This window comes from Astyanax mexicanus, chromosome 1 (genome assembly GCF_023375975.1).
Source record: "Astyanax mexicanus isolate ESR-SI-001 chromosome 1, AstMex3_surface, whole genome shotgun sequence".
Classification (NCBI taxonomy): Eukaryota; Metazoa; Chordata; class Actinopteri; order Characiformes; family Acestrorhamphidae; genus Astyanax; species Astyanax mexicanus.
The window spans coordinates 45,518,925-45,546,744 of record NC_064408.1 but is presented as its reverse complement, the minus strand read 5'-3'; the positions used below and the strand labels follow the sequence as shown (position 1 = coordinate 45,546,744).

General features: G+C 36.4%; 1 protein-coding gene across 2 annotated transcripts; it reads left to right on the top strand.

Moving 5' to 3' along the window:
* Nucleotides 1–138: 138 nt before the first annotated feature.
* On the top strand, nucleotides 139–27,820 carry ttc13 (tetratricopeptide repeat domain 13). Of its 2 annotated transcripts, none has more exons than XM_007229962.4 (23): nucleotides 139–307; nucleotides 3,807–3,901; nucleotides 5,969–6,044; nucleotides 6,145–6,215; nucleotides 7,769–7,834; nucleotides 9,717–9,809; nucleotides 10,524–10,640; nucleotides 11,525–11,635; nucleotides 12,571–12,653; nucleotides 12,748–12,889; nucleotides 13,965–14,139; nucleotides 15,320–15,476; nucleotides 17,117–17,247; nucleotides 17,871–18,003; nucleotides 18,122–18,214; nucleotides 19,227–19,310; nucleotides 19,452–19,536; nucleotides 22,660–22,766; nucleotides 24,357–24,492; nucleotides 25,233–25,312; nucleotides 25,892–25,970; nucleotides 26,297–26,376; nucleotides 26,685–27,820. In XM_007229962.4, exons 1-23 carry the CDS (start codon nucleotides 139–141, stop codon nucleotides 26,797–26,799), a joined length of 2,478 nt encoding a protein of 825 aa, XP_007230024.1. In that variant the 3' UTR covers nucleotides 26,800–27,820. The 2 variants fall into 2 exon arrangements, with proteins under 2 accessions (XP_007230024.1, XP_007230023.1); XM_007229961.4 differs by having other exon boundaries at nucleotides 22,657–22,766.

The window sequence follows — 27,820 nt, the reverse complement described above, 5'->3', positions numbered from 1 at the left end:
ATGGTTCGCAGCTACTTCTGGGACTTGTAGTTCTCCTCGGCTTCCTGTTCCAGTGCTGTCACCGGGGTAGAGCAGCTCCACAGAACTACAATACCGAGCTGCCACCGCTGCCTTACCTGAGCGGCCAGCCTCAGAAACATGGCACCTGCTGGCAGGGCTGTTGTTGTGGTAGCGCTGTCGCTGCTGTACCTGAGCCGAGCCATTTTCTCCACGGAGTATTTCTCCACTCTCACTTTCTCCGAGGGGGAGCTGAGCGAGCACGGCTGCGGCCCGCCGTCCGAGTGGGAGGAGTACACGGCGGACTGCGGTAAGAACAGCGGCGGGTTTAATCCCGCACTCACTGCGCTCCTCCGCTGCCACGTCCTCCTAACTCTACTCCTCATTCAGGCTTCATGTTTCCGGATCCGCTGACTGACTGACAGACAGGCGCTGGTTAATGCAACTCCATTTAAGACTTACCTAAACTAGAGTATTCAATTTAAGCCCAGGTTTCTCCGTTAGGAGGCTGTCTGATTCATCTGATACACTGCCTCCTCTCTCTCTTATTCATAAGCTTAAAGTACTTAGCGTTAGTTAACTAGTTTAGTTTACTTTAGTTAGCTGTTAACTAGCTAAGTAACCTAGGTTACTAGCTTAGTTAGCTAGCTAAGCTAGCTTTAACCTAGGTTAATTAACTAGCTGTCCACTTTTTAAGGTCAGAAGTCATTCCAGATTAATAACTCGAAACCACTCCAGGTTCAGTAACATAGCTAAAAGTGTAAATTTACATATTCATATTCTTACACATTCAACACTTTCTTCCAAACTAGCTGTCTTAGGCAGAATCGCGCTAGCTAACGGTAACGTTAGCTAACTTAACTAACTTAACTAACTTAACTAACTAACTTAACTAACTAACTAACTAACTAACTAACTAACTAACTAACCTAGCTGGCTGATGACAAACCTAGTTAGATAGCCAAGCTAAACTAGCTATATTTAACGTTACTCAATTCCACTCCAGTAAGAACTACAGTTACGAGGCGGTCTGTAACGATAAGATCTTTTGCGGACGATTTTGTCCCAGAAATTATTGCAATAAACGATATTATTTTATTTTTAAGACCGTTCAATGCCACTGAGAATGATTTATAGAATATCATAACAAATCAAGTATGACCTGACGTTATATAAAACAACATTTAAATCAACCATAGATTGGGAAATATATATTTTCCCCCTCTTATCTTTTTTCTACTGCTGTCTATACTGGGTATGTCACAAATATTGAAGCGTTGGTGTGGTATTGCATGCCTGGTTAAAATACTGTTTACTGTTACATATGTGAACAAACATATACAAATAAACACAAACAATTTCGCGATTATCAGATATTATAACAGGCCAAGTTACGAGGCAAATAAACAAATCTAGCTTTGGCAGTTTTTTTTGTTAGCACAAGAAGTGGCATGGAGTTATCCAGAAGCAGTGTGTAAGACTGGTGGAGGAGAACATAAAAACAAGGCTAATCCCCCAAATATTGTTTTCTGAAGTCTTATTAGAGGTCTGAAAGATCTGCATCTTTTTCCTTTCAGACATTTCTCATTTTCTGCCAGTAAATGTTTTAAATGACAATATTTTTATTTGGAATTTGCAAGCATTGTTGTCCGTAGTTTATAGAATAAAACGATAGTGTTCATTTTACTCAAACATAAACCTAATAGCAAAATCATAGAAACTGATTCAGAAAGTTGTCTCTTATTTTTTTCCAGAGCTGTATATGTGAACAAACATATTAATATACACATACTAATATACACAATAGACCATATCACCATTATCATATATTATTAAGGTCATAACAGGCCAAGATATGAGGCAGATAAACAAATCAAGCTTTGGCCATGGTGAGGTATGTGACACAGACCCTTTAAAAGCTGTGGGAATTTCCTTACAGCTCTCTGTCCTTTACTTTAACTCATGAAGCCCCTACGTGACATATACTGAACACCCTGGGAACATCACAGGAGTGTGAATCACAGTGTGTGAATGTGTTCATTCATCTTGCCTATTTACTTGGTATATATGTAGGTTTGCTAGGTTAGTGCTGGAGTTAAATCTAGCTCCTTTTAAAAGTGTATTTTAGATTCTAGAGCTCTGATCCAACCAGTTTAAAAATTTGCATGCTTTATGTTTTACGTTCCTTTTAACTAGCTCTGGTGTGCTTGCTGGAACAAACTGTTAAAATATGAAATTGCTGTCATTTATGTTCCACTAAGTTTCAGCAATTCAATATTCAAATATGTTCCCATTGTATGAAAACATGAATGAGCTGCACTAAACCCATGCTTTATTTCGAGCCTGTCCCATATCATATCGTGAATATCATAGGCTCATACAGTTGAACTCTGTGGAACCACAAAAGCTATGCTAATCAAGCTAACCGGTTACTGCATTAGGATTAATAGCTGAACAATGAACCTAATATTCAAAAGCATGCCATGTAGACACTGAAAGCTAGTTTACTACAGTGCATTCTTCTGTTTTCCCCTGTGTCAAGCTTTCGGGGATCTTTCAGTAGATACTGTATTTACCAGAAACAATAATCATCAAACATCCTACTATACTAGCCAAAAGCAATATGACACAGTAACTGAGTGTGTGATGTACATGTATTCCTGGGGGATGACTTATCGCTGGTAATGTTTTGGGCCTTCCTCCACACACACAAAGTAGAGTTGGTTTGTCATTTTCATGCTTTAAATTTCTTGTTTTCTTGTCACAAACCTGTATTTTCTTTCCTGCATCAGAAGACCCCTAATTTCACCATGCACAAGTGGGAAAACACTATATCATGTTTCACCTCCTTCACCCTCTACCTCTAGGCTTATCTGTCATGGAAAGAAAACACCCAGCCCGCTTAGAGACCCTCCCTAACAGTGTGTTTCAGTTTACTACAGTAAAATTAGCTGTTAGTTCTGATTCATGCAGATTCTTTTTTTATATTTAGATTATTTTAGTGGTTTAACCTAATAATTGTAATTTTAAGATGTGCATGAATTTCATGCTACGTTTTTGCTGTATTTATTTAATTCAGTGACATGATGGGTCTTTTCAGCAGTAACTATTTTCATGGTTCTATCAGTTATGTTGCCTGTAAAGCAGTAATGCATCCACACACATAAACACTACCACTTTCCCAACACTGGCCATGCTACTTAAATAAAAAAAATATTTGTATAAGATCTATTTTTTACTTGACTTTTTTTTTGTTTATTGCGTTATACCAGGGTGTGGGGTCTCTCCATGAGTTGAGGAAAACATAATATTATGTTTCACCTCCTCCTTCCACCACCTCTTAGAGACCCTCCCTGATAGTGTGTTTCAGGTTGCTACAGGAAAATGTGCAGTTATTTCTGATTCACAGTGGCTTGTTTTTGGACTTTTTTACTATGTTTGATTAGATGTGAGGATTTAGTAAATGCATTTTCATTCATGTATATGCTTTTTTTTAAGCTAAAAGTGGATGAGCTTAGACGCATTATCTAATTGTAGTGCTACAACTATATCAGTGCTGGCAGATCTTTATGTCCTACACTTACTGATTTGGTTGCTGCTTTTCATTTCTAGTATAGACATGAAATGAACAGCAGTGCAGTAGAAGCAATGCAGCAGTGAAGCTGATAGGCTGGTTTACAGTCTCAGTGAAACCCAGCAATAGTCATTTACTGTTACTGATTGGTGGGTGGGGTCATACTGTTACCTGTTCATCAGGTGGAATATAATTTTGTGTGTGCGTGTGTGTGTTTGTGCTTGTTTTCATGCAGAAACCACAGTCCTCCAGTTGGAAGATCCTGACTGTGAAGAGGGAAGCAGCCCACCCTGCGAGTCAGTTTTCTCTCTAAATGCAGAGAAGATCCTGGTAGGTGTTTAAAAAGAGGTAACAGCATAATGCACTGTCAGCCTGTTTGTCAGTTTGGTGCTGAGACTGCAGACGCTAGTGCTTTCTAGCGTTGTCAGGATGTTTGTTGAATCAGTAAGGGAAGAGTGAAAAGATGGAAATTAGTTTATTTTTTCTTACATCAGCATCATTATAAAAACACAAATATAAAATTATTCCTGCACAAACCTGTCCCAAGAATTTGTTTACTTATTCTTAAGTTACCCGCCTGACTGCTCATAGTGCACATGTTTTACAGCTTTTGGGGCATTAGGGTGTGGGTTCAATTTTCCCTCCAGGGACTATCTGTGAGGAGATTGATGTGCCTCTAATTACCTGTCCTATAAAAGGAACTAGAGAGCCATTTAGCATTTATCTTATCTAAGGGCATTTTCAAACCTGAAAGTCCGGAACATGTTTCTTGTGTTTGATACATTATGCAGTTGGTCTGGTCAGTTTCGGTTTTACACTGCAGTTTACTGAACGGACTAAGGAACTTTGCAAAGTGCAGAGCGTACTGAGATCAACCCTTTTGGTCTTTGGTCCAGACTGTGGTTTGCAGTGCCTTTTCACCTGCTATTTTGGTTGAGACCAAAACATCTGAGGGTTCAGATCAAACAAGGCAGGTGTAAAGCACCATAAGTAACAAAAACAATTCTAGAGATACAGTTGCATGTTAAATATATAAATATAATTTAAAAAAAAGTTACTTGATTTTAGTAATTCAGTTCAAAATGTGAAACTCATATATTATATAGATGTATTACACACAGAGTGATCTATTTTAAGAGTTTATTTCATGTATTGTTAATCATTACGGCTTACAGCCAATGAAAACCCAAAAATCCAGACTCTGGTCCCTTGATTTCCAAATGAAATGCAAAATTTACTGATGGTCAATATTCTAATTTTCTGAGACACTTACTTTTGTGTTTTCATTGGCTGTAAACCATAATCATCTACAATAAAAGAAATAAATGCTTGAAATAGATCACTCTGTGTGTAATACATCTATTTAATACAAGTAAATAAAAGTAACACAAGTAAAATAAAGTAATTTTTCAATGATATTCAAATTTTTGAGATGTACCTGTAGTGTGATCCAATCTTGACAATTGACATAAGGTATGATCTGACTATTCTTTTTAGGGTTGTGTGACCATGAATCAGATATGTATCTGGCCTACCACTATGTAAGAAAGTGGCTCTGAACTGATTTCAAAATCTGATATAACCTGGTAGTGTGAATGCAGCCTTTCATTTGGCAAACTCTGTACACTGTACTCAGTGTGAAAGGAACTAAAATTTTATTTGTGGATACACCCTTTCTCATACAAAGTATTAATACAGTGTATTCAATTTTGTTACAGAATGTAATAAATGTAATGAACATCTGAATAGAGGTCCAGTACACAACAGAGTGAATTCCTGGACCATAGTAAATTACCCCTAAAACTCTCTGCAGGATATGGACAGTTATAGAGACTGTGTTGCTGTTGTGATTAAACATATGAACTCTTGTGATTTGACTCGAGTAGTATTTGAATATCTGTACGTGTACAGTAGAAATCTCTGATTTGTGATTTCATTTGCATGTGTCCACCTGTTGCAATGGTCAGCACTGTGATAACAGCAGGCCATATTTTTGACCACATAAGCAATGATTTTACAGCTGGGAGTGTTATACAGTGTCAGGAACCACAGTGTATTTTAGATTACATGAAGGAGAGTTCTGGCCTATAAACTATGCTATAAACTATGTTTTACCGCCTGAGAAGGGTTTAATGATTTAAGGCACTTTGTCTCTGCTGTAATGATTTATTTGCTTAGAAAAAAAAAAACATAAATAGTTTAATATCTTAAATAGCTGGACTGTGCCTTCTAATGTATAGTTTATTATTTTGTATTAATTTGTATTACTTGTTATACAATTTCAAATGTTTTATTAAATAATACCAGATTCTTATTGGCTAAATCATGCTGAAACCTGAAATGGTCTCCTTTAAAAGCCTCTGTAACAAAAATAAATCTGTGTAACTGTCTTTACAGAGCCAGGCGAGACTGTTTGTCGAGCAGCAGCGTTTCCCATTCCCTGTTGAGGACCACAGCACCAATGAAGAGCTCGGTATTTCCCCTTTGTTTTTTTTTAATGCTGTCTCACAGGAAAATGTATGTTGAGACTCAGTGAAGTGTTGTACTAATGTGGATGTGTTCTGGGTTTGCAGCCATAGGATATGTTCTCATTGGCAACGGGCTCTACGATGAAGCTGTCAAACACTTCTCCCTCTTACTGCAGGTCAGTTTTACATGTACAGTGTGAATACCTGTCTGTTAATGGTCCTTATTAAAGCATGCATGTTAAAATCAACCACAAGTCTGGTTGATCAGGCAAGAAAACGGTATTGTCTGCCATAGTAAAAATGCACTTGCCAATACTAAAAAACAGACCACCCATGTTTTTTGTCACGTCTTTAAAATGCCTCATCAGAAGAGGGTTTATCTATACTGCCTGACCAAAAAAGCTCTCCATATGGATTTAACTAATCAAATAGGTATGAGCCTCTCATTGGATAATTACTGCATGGGTGATTATGTTTCAGCTGGCGACAAGTTATTTGATATTTGATAAACAATAAACAACCATGTGGAAAGACTTATCCTGTGGTTGTGGAAAAGATGTCTGTTTAAGTAGGTCAAATTACAGGGAAAACCTCTAAGGAGATTGAAACAACTAAAATCGGGATAAGAACTGTCCAATGCATTATTAAAAAGTGGAAGGACAGTGGGGAAACATCGTCTTTGAGAATGGAATGTGGTCTTATTAAAAACCTAAATTATTGTGATCAGCGATCACTCAAACTTTTGGTTAAATCAAATCAAATGGAAAAAATACAACACTAGAACCTAATTGGAAATTGACTTTGTGTGTAGTAAAACATGATAAAGCGTATTAACCTTTGATAAATAGCCCACCTACATTCTCCTGCAGCTTTCCAAGATCTAGCAATTTTGTGCAGTTTGTCCAAACATGCTAGAATGGGTTTTAGATAAATCGATTTTTGCACCGTATTCCAGGCTCAAAGTAGCTCCTCACCTCTTTGGTAGAATCCGGAGAGCCCTGACATTTAAAATGAGGCATTAAGAACTTTAAAAGTGCATAAAAAGCTTATTAAAAACCACTGTTTACATCCTGTAGCGTAACCTACATCTCTGGACGCCGCCAACTTAAAGTAAAGTCATGATCAGTACAGTGACGAGCATGTAGTGTTGCAGTCTGGAAAAGGCACACTGTACTGATCATGACTTTACTTTAACTTGGCGGTGCCCAGAGATGTAGGTTATGTTGCAGGGATAAACAGTGTTTTTAAATAAACTTCTTGTGCAGTTTTAAAGTTCTTAATGTCTCGTTTTTTTAAATGTCAGGGCTTTCTGGATTCTGCCAATGAGGTGAAAAGCTACTTTAAGCCTGGATAACGGTGTAAAAAGTGATTTATCTGCAGGGGCAGAAAAATATGCCCTGTTAAAACCCATTCTAGCCTGTTTGGACAAACTGCACAAAATTGCTGGATTTCGGAAAGCTGTAGGATGGTTAATACTCTTCATGTTTTACTACACTCAAAGTAGATATTTACACCGTAGTTCTTTTTTAATAATGAAAATAAAAGCATTTCTACAAACTTTTTTGTTGAAATTGAGATTAAACTAATTGAGATTAGTTAGGATTAGGATTGAGATTAAACTAATGGGTAGCCTTAAAAAAAACACCATATTGGACTCTGAAGCAATGGAAGAAGATCATGTGGTCTGATGATTTGCTCTGCTTATTCAAACGAATGGTTTCTTTTTCAGGGCGATCCAGAGCTGGTTAGTGCCATGTATGGGAGAGGGATAGCCTATGGGAAAAAAAGCCTGCAGGTAAGATTTAAAAAAAGCCTAAAGACACACTCTGTGACCAAGCAATTTATTAGGAACACCCCTGTAAACCTATTAATGCAGATGGTGTGATGGTGTGGGGATTGTTTTTTGGGCACACTATGTTCTCATTATTCCAATAATTTATCACTTGAAAGTTCAAAGTCTGTAGGGAAAAAACATTGTTGCATCCCTTTGTACCTTGTAATTTTTTTTCAGCAGACAATGCACAATGTGACAAAGCAAAAGACTCATAAACTGTTGTTATGAACTAAAGTGTTCTTCAGTGGCCTTCCCAGTAGCTGGGTGTGAGTAGAACCAATAGAAAACCTTTGTGTTATGAATGGGAGATTTATAAGCCTTAGCTTTCTGTAATTGTTTTGAAAGCCTGAAAAATCCAGAAAAGTGTTTTAAACTGCAAACGATCCAAACCATGGTTCAGTTTGATCTGAAATGAGCCACTCTCTTTGGTCAAACCAAATAGTTCAGTGAAAGTCAGGCTTTGCTTTAGCTTTGAACCAAGAGAAGAGCATCCCTGCATTACCTGCTAGATGACATCACCCTGCTGCCCTCTTGTCTGGCTCTGGAGAGTGCTTACCTAAGCGGTTTTAGGACGAGCTCTGATGCCAGTGTGTGAGGAGACAAAGTCGAATCATTGACTCTGTTCCTATAATGCACTCCTGAAACTGTCTGTCAGCAGTAACACACCTGTATAAAGAATGCTAATGGATTAAAGGCAAACGACAGGCTTTTCTAATCCCATTGCCCTTGTGTGTAAAGGTGATGCACATCTGTTCTTCATTTCTTTTTGTCTCTCTCACTATCACTCTCACTCACTCTCCCCTACCTCTCATTCGCTCTTGCTCTCTCAGTGTCTTTTACTTTTCTTTATCTGTTTCTATCATCTGTTACAGCTGTAAGAAAATACTGATACATCATTGTATTGTGATATTTTGTTTTGCAATACAGTATTGATATTTAAAAACACTATTAAATTTGAATTATTAGTTTAAATGTAAATATCAATGTCAGACAGTGTAGGTTTAACCCTTTCAGACCTGAATGCTAGTTCTAGTGTTAAAACAATATTATTAATAATAATAATAAAAATAGTGCTGTTTTTTGTCTGCAGTGCACACAAAGGAAGACTCTAATATTATAATATAAAATCTACATTAACATTTAAATCCAATTAACCAAAACAAGTAACTTTTTTTATGTCTGTTGGATTGGGAGCCTGTGCTTAACATTTTTTATTTTAGATTTGTTATTGATATATATTTGTTCACAAGCCATCCCTTAACAGTAAATAAACATTAAAAAAGTTTTAAATTACATACAATTATTAAAAATGCGCTTTTCTAATTTGCCTCTTTAGCTTTTTTTTTTTCCCAGTGCAGTGGGCGGGGCTAAGCTATTGTTTCATTGGCTTATAAACTTTTTCTTTGGCTACATGATGGTTTATTCTGATTAAAAACAGGTCTCAATTAGTGTTATGTGCAACAAAAAAAAAGAAAGTACATGATGTCTATTATAATGGAAGCAGGTTCTGAAAGGGTTAAGTTACTATAGTGTTGTGTTAAACTCCGCCCACTAGATAGACCACTCTGTGGTAAAATCCCCTAATTTTATTTGCAGAGAAAGTAAGTAACTTTTCTTTTATTCAGATTTTATACATGATAGTTTGTTTTATTACTGTACTGTAGGAGTATTCCTAAAATTTTATTTAAACAATTGCAATATATCACCTTGCTTACATCCTTAAAATATATTGCAACATATTGAGATGTAACCCCGGTATCATGATGTTGTGAATAAATTGCCTTAATCTTGCTAATAGATAGCCCTACTATCTGCCTCTTTCTTTCTTTCTCTCTCTCTGTAGGACATAAAGAATGCAGACTTGGCTCTGTATGAGCTGAGTAGAGTCATCACACTGGAGCCCAACAGGCCTGAGGTGTATGAGCAGAGAGCAGAGGTACCCACACAAACCAAATACACACACTGCTCACTACAGTACTGTATATTTCTTTCAGTAATATGCTTACTGTGCTGCTTTGAGCTCGATTTTGCCTCACTTCTCTGTGTTTTACTGAGATAGGTAGCCTTAAAATAAAGTAACAGTTTAGTTTTATTCATAGCACTGTTATGAGGTATATTTTTTTAATATATTGTATTGACACTGTTAGTGCAAAACATTTGCATGTTTGTTCTTCATTGAAATTTCACAACATGAAAACCTGTATGAAAATGTCATGTTTTTCTTGGCATCCATTGAATTGAGCAATGTCATTGCTTCGTAATGATGCTTTATAACCATGTTATAAATAGAGCTGCTAAAAGTCTGCTAATTAGTTTGGGCCTTAATAAAAGCACAATGACATTCATTTTATTAAATATCTTTTATATATATAATATTTTTTAGGCCAGTGCTGACATAAGATTTTTATGGCTACTCATAGATTGCTTTTAATTATGTTATTCAGTGCTTATGCATGCTTTATGAAGTTCTTGAGTAAATACCCCTAAAATACTTTTTCCAGAATTTACACAGAACAGAAAACAGAATGAATAACAATGTGATGCAGTGTGTATAATAGGCTTGACTATAGTAACAAATGTAGTAATATTTGTGTGTTCTAAGCTGTAGTGTTATTTCACTTGTGTGTGGGTCTATCTGTGATTATTTTAGATCCTCTCTCCTCTGGGACGTATCAGTGAAGCTCTTAGTGACCTCACTAAAGCCATCCAGCTGCAGCCTTCAGCCAGGCTGTACAGACACAGAGGAACACTGCTGTTTATTTCAGAGGTATACATACGCATACACATAAGTCTGGATCCTACTGGTGCATATGCTAGGGGTGGGTATCACCACTGATTTCCCAATTCGATTCGATTCTGATTCACAAGGTCCCGATTTGATTCAAAATCAATGTAATTTACCTTCATTTTTTTCTGCAATTTGTAGTAAATTTGTTTGGAATGTGCAGGGAGGACTATATAGTTAAATGTGATAGTCATGTGACTTGCATGAGAGTGCAGAACACAATTGTTCTCTCAAATTTTACATATGATAGTATATATATATATATATATATATTTTTTTTTTTTTTTAAATAACAAGAAATTGGAGCAGTATTTTATAAAAAAATATATAATATATCCTAAAGTGCCATTATCAGCCCACCGGAAACTACAGACCACTGGAGGGTGTTTCATGGCCCACTGGTGGTCTGTGACCCATAGGTTAAGGAACTCTGATCCAAAGATAGAGACTCAAATATGACTTTTTTTTCTTTTTACTCTTAATTAACAGAAAACAAATAGCTATTTCAGCAGCATTCTGATGTTTTACAACTTATTTCAATTACAGTGATCTAGATGCTGATGGAGTGTGGGTTGCAGTAGGATGACACACACACATCAAACATGCTAGTCGTGAGATTTTACTGCTAAATGAGTTCACTGTAGGCTGTATTAACTACTTCAGGTAGAACTGTAAACTGTTCGTTTTTTCATCCATTATAATAGACTCATACAGTACCATGACTTCCAAACTGCGGAGTGAACTGGATTGTGACTTTTGTGTACAATTACACCCCTAGTAGACGCATACATGTAGTATGTGTTGATGGTTTAAAGAGAGTCTTATGTCTCTGTATCGATGAGCTGTGTCTCTGTTTGCATGTTTAGGACTATATTGCTGCTATGGAGGATTTCCAACAATCTCTGGAGCTGAAGAGGAACCAGCCCATCGCCATGCTGTATAAAGGCCTTACCTTCTTCCACAGGGGACTACTTAAGGTACACACTCCTCGGCATGTGTTATTGTGTATATATATATTAAAAAACATGGTGAAATTTTCAGGTGAAATGTAAGAACTATCCACTGGAAGTATGTAGCCATTTGGCAAAGTTCATTACTAAGCTTTACCACCAGCTTTTAACATGTTTTGTTTAGGAAAATCTGGTTCACAATTATCTGGTTTTTCTTTTTACATATTTTATTTTCCAAAATGACCACTTTGTTGCTGGGTAACACATTTGTAATGTTTGGGCCCTTTTAGTTTGTCCCTTTTCTGTATCTTTCAAAATAGCTGTATAGAAAATTAGAATGCGTAAAATGAATCAATGGTCCACAATAAATGGTGTGGACTTTGGGTGGCCAGGGGAACATCAGGATGTCCATAAGTCAGACATCCCAAGTTGCAAAAATTAATTTTAGAGTGGTACCCTCAGACCTGGACATTAACTTACCTCAACATGGCTTTTGCAATCATTTAGTCCCCTGTAGGCAGTGCTGAAATCAATATTACAAACTGTATGGCGGGCAAGACTTATAATGTTTTACTTTTACCAGACATGGATATAGTTTAAAGTAGTCAGAGGAGAAATGAGTTTTATATTTCCTCTTTTTTTCTGCCTCTGCTATTACTTTTTTTTTTACCAACAGACCAATTTACATGTTTTTCTCTAGTTTCTTTCTTTGGTTGTCCTTTATAAACACGTTTTTGTGCATTTGAGAAGATTAAAATGTGAAGTTAGATCTTACACACATGTAAATCATACGTGGTGGCCCCTATCTGTATTGTCGTGCTCTGTGAGTCTTAGAGTCGCTGTCTCACACAAACTTTCACACAGTCACAGAACATACATAACTATAAAAGCCAAAAAGTGTCAGTAATTGAAGATTGTTTATTGCTGTTTATTAATTTAACCAGCTTTTCTTCTATGTACAGGAGGCCATTGAAACATTTAAAGAAGCACTGAAGTTGAAGTCGGACTTTATTGATGCACATAAAAGCCTGGCTCAGGCCTACAGGTAAGAGGGATTCATGCTGTTTACATCTGTACAGTCATGATCTCTCTGTTTATGTGAATTTAACTGTACTTATTTGTGTGTGTGTATTTTGTAGGGAGTTGGGGGACTTTGACAGTGCCATGGAGAGTTTCCAGAAAGCTCTGATGCTGAACCAGAATCATCTCCAGTCTCTGCAGCTCAGAGGGATGATGCTCTATCACCATGGCAGCCTGAAGGACGCCATTGGCAACTTTAAGGCAAGTGGCAGTTGTGTGTGTTTTAGATCTCCTGATCAAGTTTTTTTTTTATTCCTGGATCTGGTGGGTTTGTTTCATTCCCTACATTCCCTTGTTTACTCACAATGGTGTGATAGAGAAGAAACTTTAACTAAGCTACAGCTCTGCAGATTGAAAAACATTTTTGATGACCGAGGTCTGTAGAGGATGGCAAGACTGATTTAAGTGTAATGATGTTGAAAATATTTTTAAGCACACTTTGAGCCTGAATATTAATATTACCATTTCATGAGTTGTGTATGAATATATATATATATATATAATATTCTTTTTTTTTTTTATCCCATTTTCTCCCCAATTTATAAGGCCAATTAACCAACCCACTCGTTAGGACTCCCCCTATCACTAGTGATGCCCCAGCTCCAGGAGGGTGAAGACTAGCATATGCCTCCTCTGATACACTTAGACTCTTGTCTCTTTTTGAACTGCTGCTGATGAAGCATTGCCGAGTAGCATCACAGTGCACTCAGAGGAAAGCGCGGCGACTCGGTTCTAATACATCAGCTCACAGACTCCCCAACATCACCCTTTTCCTGATCATAGTAACAAGCCTTAGCCTCCTATAGATCTATCACAGAAAATTAGAAAAACGCAAATTTAGTTTTGGTGTAGCTACTGTTCATGATGTAGCCAGATTCTTATTTAATATTGCTCTAAGGAGAGGTAGTCTGCCCTTCCATTTCAAACACAGGCATTCATTACAGTGGGGTTATTGGAGTGCAGCTTCATGAAATGATCAGCAGCATATTGGCCTTTAATATATACAATCCTGACTCATGAAACTCTTAATTAAGCTTTACTTCACCCACTGGACTGTGTCTTGGCATCCCTGCTGTGCATCTTCATGTGTTTTCTACATATGTCTTTATTAATCCTTTTATTTTATGTACATAATGGGGTACAGTGGTGTGCAGTTATCTATAAAAATGATGTAGAGTGTATTCTTTGTAGGACATACTAAGATAAAATCTCATTTCTTGTTCTTGGTGTTGTCGTTTTTTATTTTGACCCTCTTGTTTAACTGTTTCCCCTGCAGAGATGCCTGCAGCTCGAGCCGTATAATGAGGTGTGTCAGTATATGAAGGGCTTGAGCCACGTGGCCATGGGACAGTTCTATGAAGGCATAAAGGCTCAGACTAAAGTCATGCTCAATGACCCTCTGCTGGGCCAGAAAGCCAGTTCGGAATACTTGAAAGTCAAATACCTCAGAGGTGAGACGCTAGAACATTTTCTTTCGCAAGATGAGTCTTCGGTCCAATCCCATTTCTAATTTGTACCCCTACCCATTGTTTTCGAGTGTAATCCTACCCTGATGTGATAGCAGTGAAGTGCTAAAGTTCAGCAACCTAGCTGCTGGTTAACTAGTTAAATTTAGGGCATTGTATGTCTTTAGAAAGGGGGCAGGTGGTGCAGCAATGAGATTATTTTTAGAAAATGGCCATAAAACATAAACATAAAACTATACAGTAACCTCAGGTAATGTAGTATTTAGTGTTATTTTTAGTGTCACTATCTTAACATATGAAAAACAGCTCCGAAACAGCAACTTTACAGGAGATAGAAAAAACCTTGTAAGCTTTCAATGGAAGTCAGTGTAAAAAGAGTTTATTATTTCAGTTAATTTTAAAGAGTTTCTATTGGTCTGTTCATCAAGACATTTTGTCACAGTGTAAGGGACAGTTTGTCTGTAGTAAACTAAAAATTGACAAATGTTTGTAGTAAACTAAAAATGGAGATAAGTGTTTTTTATTGGACAGGGACAATGTGCCCTCAACACTTCCTCCTCCCCCTAAAACTAGTGCTGTGCGGTATACCAGTTCATATGGTATACCGGAAAGAAAATTAGAACCGGTATGCATTTTTCACATATTGCCATACCACTAGAGGCTCTGCGAAGCGCTGTGTAAAACAGGACAGCCAAAAAAACACACTAGCGGCAATAGTCAGTTAGCATAACAAGTTAACAAGCTAAAGGACTCTTTTTAAGGTCTATTATTTTGCAAATAAAATCTGATATCATCCTATATTGTTTAATTTTGTGGGACAAAGTAAACCAAACACAACAGAGGGCTAGGGCTAAGTAGTAGGGTCAAGGGCCTTAAAATGTTTTAACATGGTGACTATTTGCTTAAATACAAATATTTGTTCGAAAAGTTTTTCAGCACTGTTTTTATAATAGCCTGTTCAGATTTTTGTTTCTAACAGTGTTTTGCATTTATCAGTTTTCATTTTTTTCTACACTCCTAAAGTAACTCGTGATTAAATAGATGCTTCAGGTAATCTGAATGAAGGAATCAAGTGGATCTCATTTAGAGCCTCACTTCAGAGCAAACAGCTGTAAATCAACACAGTGAAGTTTTTTTCTTCATTTATTCTTGTTTCTCATTTCAGAATATTCTCGATATTTACACTCCCATCTGGACATCCCTGTAGCAGAATATAATGTGGACCAGGATCTTCCAGGAAATTTCAAAAACCACTGGGCCAAAAATCTGCCTTTTCTAATAGAAGACTATGAAGAACAGCCTGGTCTGCAGCCACACATTAAGTGAGTTTGGTTTGGCTGTTTATTCATTGTTCATTATCTAGGGTTGCACAATATATTATTTCAACATCGTCATCACAATGTGGAAATGTGCAATAGTCACATCTCAGGATACGCAGTGTAGTAATAATAGGCCATATTTTAGTAGATGCTGCAACTTTTTGCAACTTGGTGTAAAATAAAATTTACGGTAAAGTCTTGTATTTTTTTATATTGCAATATATATCACAGAATATTTTTTTTGTGCAGACTTAGTGTAGTTAATTCAGACTCTAATACATTCTGTGTTCATATTAAATGTGTTTCTCTAAGAATGATTAAGAATGGACTAAGAATAACTAATGATTACAAAGAACTAAGAAAAACAGAATCCCAAGAACCCATTCAATTTCATTATTTTATTATGTTAGAATGAAGTATTTTGGTATGATTGAAAATTAATCTAGGCAGTATCAATTTACAGAAATATAATGAAATATAGACAGGAGCAGTATTGGGCACGTTACTTTGAAAAAGTAATTAGTTATAGTTACTCGTTACTTCTCCAAAAAAGTAACTGAGTTACTAACGGAGTTACTCCACTATAAAAGTAACTAGTTACCAGTAAAAGTAACTATTGCATTACTTTTATTATTCGCCCGTCAAAAAAAAAAAGGAAATGAATTATGTATTTACTATTATTAGAAAAATACCAAACGATAATAAACCCAAAATGTTGACAAAAATATAATCTAACGAATTACAAAAAATAAAAACGAAATTCTTCACAGAACCAAAGAAAATTACTAAAACATATAATACTGAAAAAAACGGAAAAAACGGAAAAACGCGTCTGGGGATGGAGTTAAACAAACCAAGCCACACTCAAAGGAAATATGTATATATATAAACAAAACAAAATAATGGACAAAAACAACAATCTAATGACCGTTAAAATGGTATTAATATAACAGTTTCACCAAAAGAGAATAGAGCTTAGATCGGCCCAAAAAATCTGACCCGACCCAGCCTCTCCAGAATCTAAGCTCTAAAAGAGAAAGCAGCAGCACCACAAAAACCGGAGCAGCTAAAAAGAGCTTAACTTCCTTAAATCGGAACTTGGCCTGTCCAGGGCAATCACTGAATTGATTAGAGCAGCAAATCGTCACAATTGTGCCTCACTTCACCACGCCAAACCACAGGCACAGCGGCCAGAAGCTCAAGTTCACCGGAAAGAAGAGGGGTTAACCAGGGCAAAGCAAAGTTACAACAAAAAAAAAGTTCATAGAGGCTAAAGTAACGTGCAGTAACGGGGTGTTCGGAAATGGTAACAGCGTTATAGTTACAGTCAGAGTAATTATTTAGATTACTCGTTACTGAAAAACGTTAGTTTTAACGCCGTTACTCCAAACACTGGACAGGAGTCAGGTCACACAACACAGCTTTTTTTCCTCATACTTTAAAATATGTCCTGAGAATTTTAGTTTGGCCTAAGATCACACTTCTCTTTATTAGTATTTATTGCACAGTAGTTAGTTTAGTTTAAACTCATGAAGTACTTTACATGTAAGAATACAAGGAATATTGAAAAAATAAAATACTGTCATCAACAACAGCACAGTTGCAGTAAGATTCACTCTAACTTCTCTTATTCTCTCCTCTAGAGATGTTCTACCTCAGGATTTTGAGAGTTATTCTCCGGAGGTGCAGAAGTTGATCTGTACGGCGGATCATCTCGGGAGTCTGATGCAGTACAACACATCTGGCTTTTTGCCCAACCTTCGCATACAAAGGGGTCAGTCTACAGTCCTCATCACTTCTGTTCATTTCACTAGTGATCCACCTCAGACTCTCAGAGGGTGAAGTCTTCTATCTGTGAATCTGTACAGCTCATAAATTGAAATGGCTGTTTTTGTGATCTTGCAGAAGCAACTACATTTATTAATAGATTATATAACATATTATGTGTTGTGTAAATAAATCACATTCTCTACAGAGACTCACATTTGCACATCCTAAATCAAATCCAGTTCATATTTTTTAGAACTTAAAAAAATGCATGATAAGTGTTATAAGTTTGGCAATTTATTATAAATTCAACAAAATATGTAGAAAACATATATTTTTTATATTTATAGTAACATAGTCAAGTTTATGGTTTGATGATTTGTCAATAAGAATTAGGTCAGTTAGATTACACTTATGTACCTTTTTGCACCAAACCTTAACAGTTTAGGAATAATGACTGTTCAAAGTTTGCATCCTTTCACATAGCCGTTAAATAAAAATGAGCTCTAAATCTGTTTCTGTACACATTTATTGGTCACAACATTATTCATTCTCTTTCAAATTCTTTCTTTTGTACATTGTGTAAAATCATATTAATGCCGTCTCCCCTCTCTGTCTCTGGTTTAAAAGCTATGGGAATGGCCACCATCGAGGTGATGCAGGCGATGCAGCGGACCTGGAGTAACTCTAAAGTGCGTGTGAATGGTAAAACCAGGCAGCTGCAGTGGAGAGACATGTTTGATATTGCTGTTAAATGGAGGAGGTGAGACACTGCTGAGACAGTGATTTAATGCTTTTAATAGATCAGGTTAAAAAAAAAAAAAAAATACTTGTGTCAAGTCTGTCAGAGATGTATACTGTGTGTGTGTGCGCATGTGTAGAATTGCAGATCCAGACCAGCCTGTTCTGTGGTTGGATCAGATGCCAGCGAGGAGTCTCAGCAGAGGATTCAACAACCATATCAACCTTATTAGGTACGATATCATACACTTTTTCAGCTAATAAATGTAATAAATGTGTCTTGCGCATGTTTTTTTTTTTTTTTTTATCCAGTCATGAATCTATGTTTTGTGTGCTACAGACTTAAACAAAATTACAATTAACCAGACAGCTCTCATATCAAGCTTCACAAGGCAGTTCTCCTTTTTTATTCTTTTTCTGTGTTGCAGATCTATTATTAGCCAGTGTTTTATTTCGGTATATTGTTCACATTGTAAACATTATATTGTAGACATTTGGATACCTGGGATGAACATATCAATGTTGTTTGTTTCCTTGGAAACTCAACATACTCTGACATTTCATGACACAACCACTAATATCACATCCCATGACTTTTGCCATGGGAAGCTAAAGATAGCTGCACTTACCTGTGGGATATGTGTTTGTTACTCCTGCAATGAACATGTGTGGGTGATTTTATTTTTTTTCTCTATAATATTATTTATTTATTAATTTTTTTTTTGAGTAGCATCACAGTGTGCTCGAAGGAAAGCTCAGTGACTCTGTTCTGATACATAAGCTCACAGACGCAATGTGACTTCAACTTCAACCTTTTTAGTGATGTGGGGAGAGAGTGCCATCTACCACCCGGATAGAGCAAGGCCAGTTGTGCTCCCTCAGGGCTCCGGTAGCTGATGGCAAGCTACATGAACAGGAGCCAGCAATTGAACTGATCATAGTGGCAGCGCTTAGGCCGCTGTGCCCCCATGGATGTGATTTCTGCCAGTGTTTCTTGTCTGTTCAGATGGGCAATTCTAACCAGACACCACCAATCACGATCATTACCATACTCTGTGCTGTCCACTGTGGGTGGTAATACCTTCTGTTATGTTCCTGAAGTTGCTCTATCAACAGTGTCATATGATTACTGGGAATACATCCAAGTCCTATCCATCTGGCACCCATTATTAGGCCTTTTAGTCGTCTTATTTCATGTAGTTGACTAAGTGTTTTAAGCTAATGTTATGTTTTTTGTACTTTCAGGGGGCAGATTATAAACATCAGATATATGGAATATTTTGGCAGCATATTAAACTTCATCAAAGAAAGAATATTAGTCTACCATGGGTAAGCAGCTACAGCTTTAACTGTGCTTAATTCATTGGCAGTGTATAAATTAGTTTCATTTTAAAGCTTGTTGGTCTTGTGTTGAGTGTTCACATTTATTAGTAGATTTAATAATTGATTAATCCATTTTGTTTTGCAAAGGGCATATAACCCTCGTGGTCTTCAGGATGTGAAACAGGCTCTAGAGAATGTGAATAAAGTAGAGGATCTGCTTCCTATAATGAAGGTAAAGCAATTTGTCACACCATTAGTTATGAAGGCTAATATGAGATAATTACTGTAGAAGTGCTAAACTCTCAGTTTCTCTGCCAACAGATTAGACATAGACCAGGGGTGCTTAATATTTTGCTTGTGGATGCACTATTGCTAATTAGTAGCATTTGGGCCCCAGATTAAAGACCAAATAAGGCAAGACTAAATGAAAACCCACAACACACAAACAAGTATATACAGTGGTATAAAAACGTTTGAGCACCCTTGATCATTTTCATGATCCTTTTATAAATCATTGGTAGTTTGAATCAGCAACATCAGTTAAATAAATCTTATAGCAGACGAACACAGTGATATTTGAGAAGTGAAATTACGTTTGTAGGATTTACAGAAAGTGTGCAAAAATTCTTTAAACAAAACAGAAAAGTGACTAAACTAAACTTTTGCAGAAATAACGGCCTCTTAACTCTTCTTATATCTTCCAATGAGACTCTGGCTTTTGGTTGAAGGTATTTTGGACCATTCTTCTTTACAAAACCTCTCCAGTTCATTTCAGAACTTTGTACTTGTTCCTCTGCATTAATGCCTTCGTAGAATTTGACCAGTGTTCAGGGTCGTTGTCTTGTTAAAGTATCCAGCCCTGACGCAACTTCAACTTTCTCACTGATTTTTTAAAAATTGTTCTTAATAATCTGCTGATATTGACTGGAATCCATGTGACCCTCAACTTTAACAAGATTCCCAGTACCTCCACTGACCACAGCCCCACAGCATGATAGAACCACCACCAAATTTTACTGTGGGTAGCTTTAAGTGTTTGTCTGAAATTGCTAGGGCTGGACCCGAATATTGAGGTATTCGGATATTCGTTCGTTGAGTAGGTATTCGGTTTTTAATTTTGGTATTCGGATATTCGTTTTTTTTCTCCTTTCCAGAGTTCCACCTCACTCTAACCACTTCTGTTCTCGCGGGTCCCGTCAGAATATCTTGCGCGCGGGACAGAACTGAACTGTTATTGGCTGGAGCGGGAGTTTAATCCAGACGATGTGGGAGCAAATTAATAAATAGTTAAGAAAACTGTAATAATTGTAAAAAAAAAAAACCTAAAGAAAACTCTCAACGCGCAGGATGGACCGACACACACACGCACACACCGATGGTGTTTGGACTGGGGTAAGGAACCACACTATTCAGCGCTGCTGTTTTAATAAATATATAAGTAAATTTGAAGCATTAAATGTAGTTTATTTAATTTATATTAGGAACGTGGGGCGGGAGCGGCAGAAATGTGTATGTGGCGGGCGGGCGCGGGATTAAAAGAAGCAATTTTTTTGCGGAGCGGTAACGAGACAGAAACGCGGGAGCGTGGAAGAGTGGGTTTAAAAATCAGTCTCGCGCAGACCTCTATTATACATGATAAAAAAAAATGCAGGCTCTTCGAAACTGATTTATATAATAAAACGTAAGGGGTAATGTGGCAACAGTAGGGGCTAAATCGGTTACAAAAGCCTGCAAAAATGATGTCTGAACGAATTTCCTCTTATCTAATATAATTTAAAATGGTTTAAAAATATAAAATAATTTCTAAGCAAACGAAATATTTAATATTGAGCTTATAGCCCAAGTGCAAAAATACAAAATCAGTAATACGGCTATGCCCTGCACAATCCTTAAACCGAAATAGACCAAGTACAATAACGTCATTAACAATGACTTTCCTCTACTCTAATATAATTTAACATGGTTTAAAAATATAAAATAATTTCTAAACAAACGAAATATTTAATATTGAGCTTATAGCCCAAGTGCAAAAATACAAAATCAGTAATATGCCCTGCACAATCCTTTAACCGAAATAGACCAAGTACAGTTTACAATGACTGTCCTCTAATATAATTAACAATGTTTAAGAATATAAAATACTTCCTGAACAAACGTTTTTTTTGTTTGTTTTTTTAAGCAAATAGCCTAAGTGTGAAAACACAAACAGCAATTTACTGGGCTGGCTTGCGCAGCGGAGAAACCGTGCAGCAGCAGCCTCGGTGTGGGGCAGCAGAAATTCCGGGATGAAAACACAAAGAAATCTGGGCTAAAAACACAGAAAAAATATGGGGTGAAAACACAAAAATCCGGGATAAAAACACCAAAAATCCGGGGTGAATATGTCTCGTCGGTCAGAGCAAATTGAACATTTGTCAGTGGATTAAAGGGGCCGTGATTTGCTTTTTTTTTTTTTTTTTTTTTTTAACCTCTTTTTTTAAAAACGAATATTCGAATATTCGCTTCGAATCAGTGCCGAATATCCGGAGCTCAAAAAACGCTATTCGGGCCAGCCCTAGAAATTGCTGATCCAAACAACAAATGATTTATAAAGTAAAATCACAAAAATTATCAGGGGTGCCCAAATTTTTCATACTACTGTACTTAGAAGGTAGTAGCTGCTAAATACTTACACCTACTGAGCAGGTGTAAATTGTAGGTAAACCAACAGAAAATTATATATGGCCTGTTTGCAGCTTTGAGCAGGATGACAATTATTTCTGATAACGTAAGATGACGCAAATGTATGTATAATAATTAATTATAAGAAATAATAACGCTAATAATATACCAAACTTAAATATTATTCAATGAGACATACTGTTAAAGCTTTGGTATTTACTGATTTTTTTTTTTTTTTCTTCATAAATTTGTAAATTAAACATCTGTGCATGATCATCATGTTTGTGGCAGCATGTTGACTGACAGGTTATGACTTTTGTTTTAGTCATGTAAATGCAACAATCGGTACCTCTTTATTTTATCTTTGTAACAAAAAAACTTGTATCGCACAACGGCAACTCTAATGAGTGAAACAACAATTAAAATAAAAAATATATAAATATCTTTTAGCCCATTTTTTTAGGTTAAAATGATGTAAAACAGACAAGAACAGCAAATCCTATGTAAATGTTTGTGTGCTTTTGTTCAGATTACATGTAGAAAATACAATAATAATAATAATAATAATAACATTTAATGTGATTTGTGTAAAAGTAATGTGCACCATTGATTTGCATGCACATAACTGTACTTACTCACTTGTTGTCTAAATGGTGTGTATTTGTGTATCTGTGTGTGGGTCTTTTTGAAGCAGTTCAATAGTAAAACGAGGGATGGCTTCACAGTGAACTCGAAGGTACCCAGTACAAAGGATCCTGGGAAAGAATACGATGGCTTCACAATCACCATCACCGGAGACCGGTCAGAAAAAATGCTGTGATAATCTATAACCTTTATACTTATAGAGTCTGTTGACATGATACAGTTCAGTTTGCTCAATCTGCACTGAAGCTTCATTGCCTGTTAGCTACGATAACCTCAGTTTAGCTCCTGTTAAACTGTGTTTACACCATGTGTCCAAATGTTTGTGGGCACCCCTTTTAATGAGTGCATTCAACTACTTTATGTTACACACATTGACAAAGATGACAAAGATGTGCAAATGTACACAACCTGCTCAGCCACTAAAGAGAGTTTTTTTCAAAAGAACAAGACTTTTTAAGAGAAGATGAGCATGAACCTATTGGCACCATGCATAATGCAAAGATTGGAGGGATGTAAACCTCAATAAAATACTTATTATGGCCAGTAAAGACAGTTACCCTCAAAATGAGGGTCAACTTTTGAAACTCCTTGATTTCAGAAAAAGCCTTGAATTAGCATTTTTCCTAATACTTTTGTCATACATAGTGTACCATATTTTTTGCACTATAAGACACACTTAAAATACTTTAATTTTCCACCAAGTCATTGGTGCACCTGTATAAATTTAAGCAGTGAAGCCACTCTGCTGAAATACAGTGTTATACAGGAGTTTTACTTTAATTCTCCAGCAGTATTAGCATTACCCTCTAAGCATAACCCTCTAGCCATTTGGCCGTTCAGAGGTGAGTATTATCAGCCTGTACTCTGCTGTAAACCCCTGCTAGCACTGCTGAAGCAGCATTAGCATTACCCGCTAACTGTGCTAGCCATTTGGCCGTTCAGGGGTGAGTATTATCGGCCTGTATCCTGCGTATTTACTGTGTTAAAACAAGCTATGTGGGACGAACTGCTAGCTAATTTCACCCTGGCTTACCAAAACACTCAGGGTTCCTCATTGTAGCTCTGTCAGGCGGCAGTTAGGCTAACCGCTAATGCTAATGCTTTATTTTTTTAAAGCTTGAATTAAGATGTATATATTATATACATACAAATATATCAGGCTAAGAGTGTGTGACAGGCTTGGAATAGAATATTATTTCTCTGAGAAAGAGTGAGACTAAATCCAACTGAGCTGCAAAACCTTAAAATATTTATATTTAATATTTCATTTTTATTTCTTTATCATGTATCATGTAACATAATTTTGTAGAAATACTACAGAGTCTGCTTTTGCCAGAAAGGATATAATAACATTTGCAGGGTGTTTTGGTGCTAGACTAACATATTACCTATTTTAAGAGCACTTTTATCATATTAGTCACACTTATTTCTGTTGGTTTCTGTTTCTGATTTCTGATTTATTACACATTAGTTATTTTATGTTTAGGTTTTCAGGCTGCTTCTGTGCATTTTGATGTCATTTCACTCCAGAAGGTTGTTGGAAAGTTGTGGAAAACTGATGCTTGCTGGCATAAGTCTTAATAAATGCATATACAGATTTATGTGATTTATCATAAAATGCTTATATAAGTATGCTGTAGCAGTGTATTTCGTTGTGTTTTTATAGATTAGTTGATCTGATATATAAAATTATTTTGTTTCCAAATGGAGGATAATCATGATTTTTGTGTTTGTGTATGTATCCAGTGTGGGGAACATGCTGTTTTCAGTGGAGACGCAGACGACGGAGGAGAGAACGCAGCAGTATCAGTCTGAGATTGAAGCTCTTTATAAAGACCTGACGGCTAAAGGAAAAGCACTCATGCTCTCCTCTGAACTAGGGGTATGTTCACTCACATTCATTCAGAAACATTGTGTTGCCTTGAACTTAATGTGTCATTGTGTTTCTAAGGCATTTAAATCTGTTTCTCAAACAGTAATGTTGGATAGGGATTTTCTTATGCAGTGATTTGGATAGCTTCTACTCTTAAGTAGTGCACTAATGTTATCTGTAAAAATATGGAAAAACTCTATTTTTGTTACTTTTCATGTTACAAACTAAACTAAAGTAAAGTAGACTATGACAAAGAAGCTCTCAATTGAAATCAATCAGATACTCTCAATCGGAAACGACTGTCCGCCCGGAGGTTCTAAGGACCTGATCCAGGATAGGGTGCCAATCCATATCTGGGCACACACTCATACATGCATCCACACACCCACACATGCATACTTACACCCATACATACACATAGACAGCAGGACATTTCAGAGGATCCAATTTTTCTGGGCATTTTTTTGGTGTCCAATGTACCTGACCTCCATAATTTTGGACAGTGGGAGGAAATCCATGCAGACTTAAGGAGAAAATGGAAACTCCATCGTGGTAGGGACTAGAACCCAAGATCCCAGCACTTGGAGGCGAACATGCTAACCTCTAAGCAACCGTGCTCAAAGTGAATGAATGAATGAATGAAAAAAAAAAAAAAATATATATATATATATATATATATATATATATATATTTTTTTTTTTTTTTTTAATGGTTTCACTCACTTACAAATTCACATCCTCTCTCTGCAGGATGCAGATGCGGTGTGTAATCTAATCCTTTCTCTGGTGTATTACTTCTGTAACCTCATGCCCCTGTCCAGAGGCTCCAGGTAAAGGAAATCTTTCTATGCAGTTCACTTAACAATAATAGTAAACAAGTGGTGAACAATTCTTCTTCACTTAGTGACTAAATACTGCAATTATTGTAAACAGTGGTGGCTGTACCGTGTATCATAGCACAGTGCATTTCATGATACCTTTTATAATGTTTCATGATACCTCATGAGTGTGTTTTGGAGCAGTTTTTATTATTCTATAGGGCTTTTATGCTACATGATCATTATATCTAGGTCAGGTCCATACGTGTATTATTTGCTTCTTCATGTCTGTTCCAACCATTTAACCATTCAGACGCTTTAATCAAATGTTTTAAATGAGAAATTTGTTTTGTCATTTGTGTTCTATTTGTTTTACATTTTAACTTGAAAAATCTAGAAATAAACATAAATGAGCTGCTTACTAAATTTATCTGATTTAAATTTTAAATTTAGTATCAGTATTTAGAAATAGGTCAGGGTACCTAGAAGGTGCCCTAACTCTAAAACCTTATTTTAAAGTCTGTCTTTTATCTTCAGCATGATATTAATTTATTTAGGAATAAATTGTCTGTATGTTTTTCTGCCCGGCAGTATTGTGGCCTACTCCGTAGTGATGGGAGCGCTCATGGCCAGTGGTAAAGAGGTGGTAGGCAGAATCCCATCTGGAAAGGTACAGTCAAAACTGCATAAACAAGTCTGTTTTAGTTTGTTAAACAAACCCAAATGGTTTGCATGATGCCTGTTGCATTACCTCTTAACAACATTATTATGATACATTCGGTCAATTTTTAAAACATAAAGAACAAACTTTATTCAATGACTAATAAAACCTACAGCACCTGGGAAAATTTAGTTTATTTGACTCTCAGGTGATTCTTTCTTTAAGCTTAGAACTATCGGTAGATCAAAAATAAAGCTTATAGTAATAATCAGCAGTTTGTTACAGAAGCTTCTTGTTTGTGTGAATGCGATAAATAGATATGATTCATCTTACAGTTGGTGGACTTTGAGGCCATGACCACACCCAGCCTTGATCGCTTCAGTAAAACCACAAAAAGCTGGATGAACCTAAAGAGGTGAGACATTCTTACTGAGCTGTGCTGAAAAGATTTTCTCATATTGCTGGCAAAATTGCTTCTGTCATGATTTCTCAGTTTAAAAAAATAATGATTTATGTCTAAAAATAAATTAGAAAAAGTAAGAATTATATTTGCTAAAGCTAATATATAAACATTTAACAAACAATATACTAATTAGGTATCTCATTATTTAAATGCATGTTAATACGCTCACTAAATGTATCTTTAGTCATTTTTGTCATATTACTGTTACTGGCTGTCCTCTTTACTGTCCATGTCCTCCTTTCTTTTCTCCTTTTCTTCAGTTTGCCAAGTTGGTACCAGAACCTTCCATCTGTAGCGGAGACATTCCAGTTTTCCAGAACCATGATTGAAGTCCTGAACACTGACTCTTCTACTCACTGTCCCAAAAAATCCTAATGAAGCTTCTTCCGGTTCTGAAATGGGCTGCTTCCACTTCCTCCCACCAAACAGGCTGGACTTCTGCTTATCCCTTCTTCCAGTTTAAAAAGGCAGACCTTTTTCCCTTCTGGTCTTAAACTTTCTTTTATTTTCAGAGGGTCTTCACTAACTTTTCTATTTGACTAATAGGCCTATGCATTCGCCCTCCCCAGCTGATGTCCGGAGATTAGATAGTTTATAAGATTGACACAAACAAAGCACACTTAAAACTTTTTAAAATTCAAATTTCTATTTATTTACTTCATGTTTAACATTTTGAGTGACAATCATATTTTAATTTGTAAGTATAAGGCAAAGATGGATAGAGCACAAGTCCCCTCATGGCCTGCATATTGTGGTTTTCCCAATTACACACTCCTTCAGGGGCTTGATAACTCCATGAGCAGGAAAACATGGAAAAATGTGAAAACTTGATCCTGGAAACTAAGGATTACTGATTGATTCCAAATTTTAAATCACAGTCAAAAGAAACAATGGTCTTGGTGATGTTTAGAAGACAACAGTTCGGTTAGGTTGGTTTACTTGCCTTACTTTGATCTCTATTAATTTGGAATGTAAAACCTCCTCTTCTTTTCTTGGTGATAGGTTTTGTATTCAGGTCATTTTATGTCTGTTTGAATGTGAAGGATGACAGAATGCTTTGCTGGATGCTGGGAAGTGAATTATATTTAAAACATAATTGCCACATCCAACCCTTCTGCATTTACTTTGTTTCTCTACTGTGAGCTGGAAAGAACAAAACATGGGTTGAAATTCCTTCTCTGTATTTTATTTGGAAAAGGTGTGCTTGACTTAAACATTTTAATTTGTGTTGTTTTTCTTAAGGTCTTTTTAAATACTGATTTAAAAAAGAGGTTTGAATTGCTTACTCAGTGAGCCATTCTACACTGAAATGAAACTTGACTTTGAAAGTTTTTTTTTTTTTTTTGAAGAACAGTGGGGAACACAAGTGTTAATAAAGATGAGATTTAACAATGAA